The following is a 9,758-nucleotide window of genomic DNA, read 5'->3' as shown; positions in this document are numbered from 1 at the left end:
GAATGCATTAGATTCAGATTATGAAATATGACTATAATTTTATAAATATTTGATTTAAGTATTGTTCTGTATACAGGACAATACAGGTAACCCCCGATTAACACGGCACTTCTATAGCACGGAGTCACTCTAACACGGTTTGAGAATTGGTACCATCCCCCGTATAACACGGTACTTTTATAGCACGGATTCACTCTGACACGGTTCGAGAATTGGGTAAAACCCTCGTACAACAGGAAATGTAATAAATTTTTACATACTTAAGTAATAATAGTTCACGAAAATTATTATTTTCGTGAACTATTAGTACTTAAGTATGTAAATTTTCTCTTCTCGCCTTCTGTCGATACACGTGGTCCTTCTCGAAACTTGTTTCAATGTTGCCAGATCGCGACGCTTCTGCTTCTGATGTTGCCGAATGTTTTTCCCTTATTCCATACTTGCTTTATTCTTCATAAGTGCTTAGCACCATATAAGGAAATTTATAAAGACCTTTTAACTAGAAGCAAGCAATCTAAAATTACATACATTTTGCAAAAGGTAAAGCATGGATCTGAAGATAATGCAGAAAAATGCTCAGAGGATAAGGATAACTTGCCAAAAAGAAAACGCTCTCGGTTAATTAATAGTGTTTTTAGTGATGACGAAGAAAACATTGTTTAATTTATATTAATATGTATCACTTAAAAAAATTTTAATGAAGATATTTATCTTAATTATGAAAATATACTAGCATGTTTTTTAATTTTTGGAACCTAACCCTCCTTTTCGTATTAGTTCTTTGTTTCGTATAACACGGATTCGCATAACACGGCAATTTTTTGGAACGTAACTACCGTGTTATACGAATAGTTATATAAAATAATTGTTAATAAATTACTTGTATAAGGCAGACAGTTTTAATATTATAAATTATGTAAACTTTTATGTGAAATAAATGTAAACAAAATATTGATTAAAGTACAATTGATTAAAGTACAGGGTTACCTGTACTTTAATCAATTTCACCTATTTATAAAATTCTTCCATCCATAGGTCTACTGACCTACATTTGATGATACAAGCTATTTGCTCTAACAAAGCAGCATGTTTTATAAATTATCTTTTTTAAATATAGTGTCATTGATGACAATAAAGAAAACTATCATTATATTTAATAGTTAGTAAATTTTTGAATATTTTGATGTTTAATGAATATTTAAAGTTTATGAATATGAACAATTTTTTTAACAATGAAAAAATAGTATATATAATTTAAAATTATATTTAGAAATTATATGTAATTAACAGGTCTTGAGACCATTAAACTCTGTAAGAGTACTGCAATAAAATTTTATTTGATGTAATTGATATTCTTTCACAAGAAAATTTAAAAGTGGTTTTATAATTGTTCATTATCTTTACAGAATTAAGATAAGCTCAATGATGAATTATTTTTAATGTAAATACCATATTTTTGTAGAATGATTAATTGTATGCCATATAAGATTTTATGAATCTAGTCTGTTAAATAATTGATACTCTGCCTTTATAATATTGTTGAAGATACATTTATTTTTAATAAAGTTAAAATGATTACACATTTTTGTTCTTTGAAAGTAAATAAATAATAGAACAATAAAAATTTTTTTAAGATTTTTTTTAATTTGAAACCTGATAAAAAACTTATACATTTCATTAAAAAGGTAAAACAATTATAGAAGATGAAAATAGTAATGCTATAGATTTGTAGAGTTTTAAACACTTCAAATTTTAATTTTAATGGGTATACAGATTTTATGAGCTTTGTGCGTGAATTCTGTTTGCTTATTATTTTTGTTTCATGTATAAAATATAATTATTATTTTTACAAGAACATGTGTCCTTATTTAGCTCTCTTGCAGTACTGGAATGCTAAAACCATATCAATTTATAAAAATTACTTAAAATTTATAATGAGTTTTTTTAAAGTACTTCATTAAACATTTGATGTACTGGCTTTTGGACTACTACCAATTTTTTCTCTCATTTTTGCATCACTAATATCACCATTGTTCTTATTTGGGGATTGCACATTATTTTCTTTTTCTGCAACACATTTTAAAATTTCATATCCTATTGCGGTAGCAAGTGGTGGAGGTACAGCATTTCCTATCTGAAATGTAAAAATTTTATATAACTATTCAATATTTAACAACAATACAAACAATTTAAATATTTTATGGCAATAAAGAAAACTATTATTGTACACCTGATAATATATTAAACAAAAATGAACAGATTGAAATGTTATAGAATTATGTATAAATGTTATAGAATTATATATAATTTTCAAAGGTTAAAAACAGGATTTAAATTACATAAAAGTGTGGGAAAATGTTTTTCAATTTTAAAATTATAACATACTTTGAAACACGTTCTAAAACACAAAATAATTTTGCAAAAGTATTTTTTTTATCAACAAATAATTTTAATAATAAGAAAATTCATTAATTGTAATTAATAATAAATCAATTGTATTATTAAATCAGTGCAACTGTCATTACCATTGCTTTGAAAAGCTTTGAAATTTAATGAGATTAAGGAAAGACAGTGGGAATTATAGATCTACAATTTTTTCAGATTGCAGCCCAATTATAGAATTGAAGTAAATTATATTACATAGAAATCAACTAACTTAGTTAAAATTTACAAGATTGTAATTTTTACAGAATTGAGAAAATTTAGAAACATATTATCATTCAATGATTCTACAACTAAACATAAATATTTAACTTCAAAATTTCAAATATAAAATTATATTATTAGTATTCAATGTTATGATTAAAAGTTTTGACTAGTTTTAAATAAATAAAATTTTGATGTAAGATCCCCTACTTACAAAGGTTAGGTTAGGTTTCCAAGGTTTTGTCATAAGTCAAAAACTAACCTAGAAAGTACATTTGTACACAATAACCATGTACAGTAATACCTCGACTTACGCGAACCCGAAGTTACGAGATTTTCAAATCTCCTTGATTCGTCTTTTGTTTGAGCGTCACGCAACTCTTGATTACTCACTCCCCTCACATTATTGTTCAGCTTACATGTTCGGACATGTCGTGCCAAATCAACACATAGCTACAATTTATTTTGTGTTATTTATTTCTGTGTTTGTTATATCTATGGAGACTTGAGAGACTCTATGTGGTGATTTCTTGTAACCGTGAACGAATCAAAAGATGAGATAAGATTAACGAGAACATTTATTAGCTTACATACATCTGACTTGGATTTTACACAAATTGCGAAATTATACCCTGACTTATGCGAATTTGACTTATGTGGTTATTGCTCGGTTCCACCTATTGCATAAGTTCGGGGTATTACTGTATTGTTAAGTGTTTGATCCTTAAGTGTACTTAATAGAATAAATTACACTCATTTACCCACTCACTACTATGTTTGAAACAAAGTAACAATCTATTATGACCAATTAGTGGTATTTTTGGCATTTTTACCCAAGATCTGTAGAAAATACATAAACATGTGGAACTTGGTTAAGAAGTTTTCAAGGTCCATCTAAAAACTTCTCAAGCGGGAAACTTGTTAAGCAGAAATGAAAATAATATAATGCAAAATGATTACTGGAATACAATGGGTTATAATAATGCTATTACATGTATTAATCTGATAATTTTTTAGATTAATGCCAAAGTGAGTTAATGGATGTTTATTTGAAAATAATACAGCTTTTCTATTAATAATCCATATTTATTTAACCTTTTGACTGCAATCATGGATCTAAGATTGGGTTTCATTTGTTTCTGCACATGCACTTAAAATCTGAGATTTTTTGTGACTTCAAAGCAAATTCAAGCCTTTTTCAAGTGCCACAAAAATACAAAATAAACAAATATCAGAGGAACAAAAAGCATATGAAAATCAGCAAAAAAACAAAATACAAAATATTTGATTATTGTATTTTCAATGCATCAGCATTAGAACTGACTTTTGAACTTCTTTGAAGGTCATAAAAATCTGATCATTTGTCTTGTGTTATTTTATGACAAATGCCACTATTTAATAATTTGAAGACATTTGCCCTCCCATACTGCTTGAAAGTAAAAAGTATTTTCAAGAAGTAAAAAAATTTAATTATTGAATATTTTCTTGAAACATTGTCCTGAGCATTAACACTGTTAGAATCTACAGATATTATTTATTTGTTTTTGATATTTTACTAACTAAGCAAGAATATATGGAATAATTAAATATTTTGAAAATTAGATAATAAAATCAGTTATAACAAAATGAAGGAAAAAATGAAACTAATATTGATTGATACAAAGAAGAAGCAATATAATATATTTTGCTGATAAAAATTAGGCTTCCAAATGCCAAACCACAACTAAATATTAGACATACAGTAAGACCCTGCTTAATGCAGGGGATACATTCCTAGACGACAAAGTACTAAATGAAACAGCATTAAACGAGGTCATTTTAACAGAGTAAATTGGGATAGGAGAACATGCAACCAAAAATAAAAAAATTTTACTTTAAATTTAAGTTATTTTTATATTAATTTGTATAATAATATATGTTAAATAACACATAAACATATGCACACAGAAATGTAAAGTTCATTTTTTGTGATGAAGGTCTTGGCTCTTCTGAAATTCTTGTTTTTTTTTTTTTTTTTTGCAATAAAGTCATGACGTTTCATTTGTCGCTTTTTCCTTCCTTAAGCAAATGTCGGTAGCAGAAGATCGCATCCAAAACACCTTGTTTTGCTTTTGCACTCCTTTTAAAATCTGGATCATTTTTGCTACAATTTGATTAATAATTTTGGTTATCGTTACCAAACTTTTACTAAGGAAATCTGTAGAGAAATTTTTTGGGTTTTTCATTTTCATAATCTCTATTTTCCAGTTCCACATGAATTCCTTGTTCTGCCAGTTCTTGAAGGTCGTCATTGGTAAGGCTCTCACCAGAAACCTGCTGTAACTCCTCAATATCCTGCTCATCTACATCTCCTAGTCCTGCTGTATTGGTTAGGTTGAGTTTGGTCAACTTAACGATACGATAGGCTCTTTTCATTGAGAATTCTTGGATACCTTCAGCCATAACTTCTTCTATACTCCATTCGTGCATTTATCAATTAATTCTTGCCAAGCAAAGTCATTATTGCCTACGGCATTCATGATGTTACATTTTTTCCAAAATTGCACCAAACAAACATAGATTTAAAGAAAGTACACCTTTTTGCAACCTTTTTCTGATTAGTTCGTGTTCGTAAATAATCGCATTATGTACGAATCAATGAAAACTGTGATAATTTAAATCAGTGTAAATTTTGAGTTTATTAAGCTTCTAGCAGACTGTGTTATATTGAATCAGTGTTAAGCAGGGTCTTACTGTATTTAAAAAATAATTGACATTATAGGCAATTTAAATGATAAAAAAAAAAGGATTTTAAGGCGTCTATATGATTCTTACATTTAATAAAAAAGAATGAAGCAGTAGCAATAAATGTGTGCATAATTGGCAAAAAGTTTGAAACAAGAATCTGAATATCTAAGTTAAATAAAAGTAGAAGAAGCTATTGTATTAGGAGAAATAACATTAAGAAAGAAATAAAAATAAATTAGATATGTCTGCTGTAAGTCATGAAATTATTGTTAGCTCATACCATATATTTATTGTTATTTCATGAGTTACTTTATTTTATATTTATACATAAAAGTATAGTAAAACAAGAATATAACTTATTAAATATATGATGTTAAAAACAGAAGTCCAATACACATATTCAAAATTTTTTGTTGTTTACTCTAAAAGAATTAATATACAAATTAAGTGATTCTAGAATACATTACAGCTTTTGTTCATTTTAAACTGTAAATTTTCTGAGAAAGGTTGATTAAGAAGACCTTAAACATTAGAGAAATAAACTTTTGCTGCACTGTAAAGGTATACTGTAGCCATATTAATTGATTATGAATGCCAATTTATTTTTGAATTAAGAAATTTAATTACAGTAGGTGATTGGTTAACAAATTGCGTAACGAACACTTTTGCAAAAGATTTTTATGTTCAGATAACGAACACCTCACAGAACAAACACAAGAAGAAGCAATGTAAAATAATGAATACAGATTGGTCTTCTCTTGTCTTCAGGCAACAATTTGAAACTTTTCAGAGCACGGGAGACATCGACATCGACACTCAACCCAGTATATATTGATCAGATAGTATTCCTCCGAACTTTGAAACTCTCCCTTGTAATTCCAGCCTTTTATTTTTCTGACAGAAACAATTTTTTTTATAGTATTCGCAAGACTGTTGGAAGGGCACTTGTTAAGTTTTGCATCAGATTTTATTTTCGAAAGATGAGAGTATAATAGTAAAGGTAGAGAATGGGCAGAAGACGTCTGATGTTGCTGGGCAGTATGGCTCGAACAGATCTACAGTAGGCCACAGTTCAATTTTATCTAAGAAAGATACTGTATTATCAAGAAGACTCAAGCAGATAAAGGAGTAACAAAAATCACATCTGAAAAATAAAGAACATTGAAGAGCTCATAATGGAACCTGAAACTGATCTAACAGAACAACTCTGAAATGAAGAACACCAAGAAACTCAGTGAGATATGTTTTCTTCCGAAAAAGAGGCTTAATACCGATATCTGCTATTAAACATCTTTTGAAGAAGTGGGAGGATGTCAGAACAATGGTCTTAGAATGGCATCCAAACCAAGTTGAAGTTAATTTAACAAACAATTCTGACAGTGAGCAAAGTCTTGGAACAGATTATGTTCATTAACCAATCACTCACTGTATTTATTTTTTTGGAGATATTAATAACAGTACAAAAAATTTGTTTTAACTAAGTCCACTAAAATTAAAAGTATTTAATTACACAATGTGTTTATTTATAGCTAAAAATATTTCTAAATTTACATTTACTTGTAAAAATGTTAATGATTATATGAAAAGATAAAACAAGACTTTTATTGCTTATTTTAAATTTCTTATTATCAGAAAAATTTTAAAACATGAAAAATAGTTCACCTTACCTGCCTATGACGATCAGTAATAATCCCAAAAAAGCGATAACTATCAGGAAAACCTTGCGAACGAGCACATTCCCTAACACTGACAACTCTATGCTGTTCTGGATGAAGAACACGACCCTGAAAAATAATAAAAATACAAATTAATATCTGCATATTATTAAAAATAGTAATACTAATGCATTGAAAGAAATTTTTCAATTGAGGATTTACCTCCACCAGGATGTTTTGCTTTAAGCATCAAAAATAAATGCCTTATAAATTTCTCAATTATGTATATATTTATTTATAAATGATTCTTATAGTAATACCACAAACTGAATAAAAATGTTTTTGATCTGTCTTCCTCAGTTAGGACAAATGAATCAAATACAAAAATAGTGTTCAAACTCTGAAATCTTCAAACTATTGCTGGAAATCAAAAGATGTGTTTCCTTATCTAATTGTATTGCATCCAGTATACCTTGAGAATATTTTCACAAATTGGAAGTTTTAAAAAGCAGTCCAGTTTGTGAAAATATGTGCCTTATCATACTTCTGGATTTTAATTCAGAAGTATGATAAGGCACATATTTTCACAAACTGGCTTATCATACTTCTGGAGTGGTATGGCTTATGTTATGGCTGGAATGGTATGGCTTATCATACTTCTGGATTTTAATCCAGAAGTATGATAAGCCATACCACTCCAACAAAACTTTGTTCAATTACTAACGTTTTCAATCTTGTTTGAAGATCATCTTCAGACTTTACAACATCTAACTAAAAGTTTCCAACAGCTTTATGTAGAACACATTACAAAAATTCAACTTGAGTCAAAAGTTACAATATTCTTATAATATTCTTATAATACAATATTCTTATAATATTCACTGTATTATAAGAATATTGTAACTTTTACAATACTTCATGCTTGAAATGACTAACTTCAAAGATTCCAGAGTTTGAAAGTTAAATTTGAGAGAAATTTGATCCAGAATTCAAATGATGCTTCTACATTCAAACTCTATGCACAGTGAAAATATGCACTTGCTGTATGCCATCTGTTGTACATCCAAGTTGCCTCTCACTCTTGCTATAAAATCATATTTTGCATTACACTCATGTGTTTTCAGTGTTTTCTTTGCTTTATTTTTGATGTGTTTGGTTGTACAGTCGACCCCCATAACACGGATTCCTATAGTTCGGATTCCTATATGACGGCGAAAAAACTGTGACGGTATCCGTACAAACATGGTAAAAAAACTCCTATAATTCAGTAAAACATCATTGGGCAGCCGAACTACTTTCCGCCATCCAGCGCCACGCTATGGAGAGTTAAGGTGGGTAAATTGAGTTTACTATCGTCTGTAAAGTATCATAAATAAATTATATATAAATTAGATACTGTACATATAATTATATATTAATTAAAATAAAATAAAAAGCTCTTCAAACCTTTAACCGGAGTGCTTCTATTTTTAGAATTGCGAACGTTTTCGTTGCCCCTCCAGGGCTCTTCTTCAGGCTATAACGAATGGGCCTTTAATATTCAAATAAGCATTCGATATGAATCTCTTCCGAATTCTATCATTTGAAATTGTTCCGAAGTTGTGTTGCACATGCTCTATATTCATCCCTTTAAACTCTGTCATCTATCAAAATCTCTTCCGAATTCTATCTTTGTATTGCGCATGCTCCATACTCATCTCTTTAAATGCTGTTATCCAGCAAAATCTTCCATGCTATCGATAGGGCCATTTCCTCTTTATAATTAATACACGTGCCGTTTCTTCCCGCCTTAAATATCTCCATGACCTCTAGCCATTGTTGTTGAGGGTTGGAGTTGGTTTTAATGATTTTTGCCACGCGCAGGTCCGCCATTATTTCCTGTTCCGAAGCATATGTTGCCAGGGTTGTTGTGTATCTACCTTGCTGTATATATGACTCATGTTCTTTTAACCTCACTTTTAACGAACGCTTAGTGGAACCAATATATGTCAGTTGTCTATCATATCTTTTGTCTTTTAGCAGTATGACTTCTAATGATAGCCCATATGGATTGTTATTCATGTCTTCTAGGAAGAGTTTTATGTCTGGTTCCTCCTTCCAAAATATAACTATGTCATCAATATATCGTTTATATAACAAGATATTGTGCAAAAAACGTGGTAGGACGTTGTTTTCCAATCTTCTGATTACCATTTCGCACAAATCACCCAATACCGGGCTACCCATCGGGACTCCTTTCCCTTGCAAGTACGTTTTCCCATTAAATTGGAAAAGAGAGCTATAGCATACCAAATGTACTAGCTCAAGAATCTGTTGGTGCATTGTGGTGTCCTCAACTGTCGAAAACAGACAGTTCCTGAGCTCACAAAAACACGGTGGTAGTTCTATCGAAGGAAATAACAAACAGAAGTCCAAAATTGTAGCATAAGCTGGCTGTGTAGCATAAGATGGCACAGCCAGCTTGCTACCCATCGGGTAGCCCGGTATCGGGTGATTACCATTGTGCGAAATGGTAATCAGAAGATTGGAAAACAACGTCCTACCACGTTTTTTGCACAATATCTTGTTATATAAACGATATATTGATGACATAGTTATATTTTGGAAGGAGGAACCAGACATAAAACTCTTCCTAGAAGACATGAATAACAATCCATATGGGCTATCATTAGAAGTCATACTGCTAGAAGACAAAAGATATGATAGACAACTGACATATATTGGTTCCAC

At 29.8% G+C, this 9,758-nt stretch overlaps 1 protein-coding gene across 1 annotated transcript in view; it reads right to left on the bottom strand.

Moving 5' to 3' along the window:
• Window positions 1-1,659: 1,659 nt before the first annotated feature.
• The window catches only part of LOC111639549 (DNA (cytosine-5)-methyltransferase 1-like), an 83,646-nt gene continuing 75,547 nt past the window's right edge, over window positions 1,660-9,758 (bottom strand). The window contains exons 38-39 of the mRNA XM_023385436.1: window positions 7,041-7,157; window positions 1,660-2,134 (exon numbers count right to left, since the gene is read on the bottom strand). Coding sequence (XP_023241204.1) covers window positions 1,958-2,134; window positions 7,041-7,157 — 294 coding nt within the window. The 3' untranslated portion in view covers window positions 1,660-1,957. The remainder of the gene's footprint in view (window positions 2,135-7,040; window positions 7,158-9,758) is intronic.

The sequence above is a fragment of the Centruroides sculpturatus genome, unplaced genomic scaffold (genome assembly GCF_000671375.1).
Source record: "Centruroides sculpturatus isolate CEXI.00-Female unplaced genomic scaffold, Cexi_2.0 scaffold1262, whole genome shotgun sequence".
NCBI lineage: Eukaryota > Metazoa > Arthropoda > Arachnida > Scorpiones > Buthidae > Centruroides > Centruroides sculpturatus.
The sequence above is the reverse complement of the archived record's forward strand: the minus strand, read 5'-3'. Positions and strand labels throughout refer to the sequence as shown.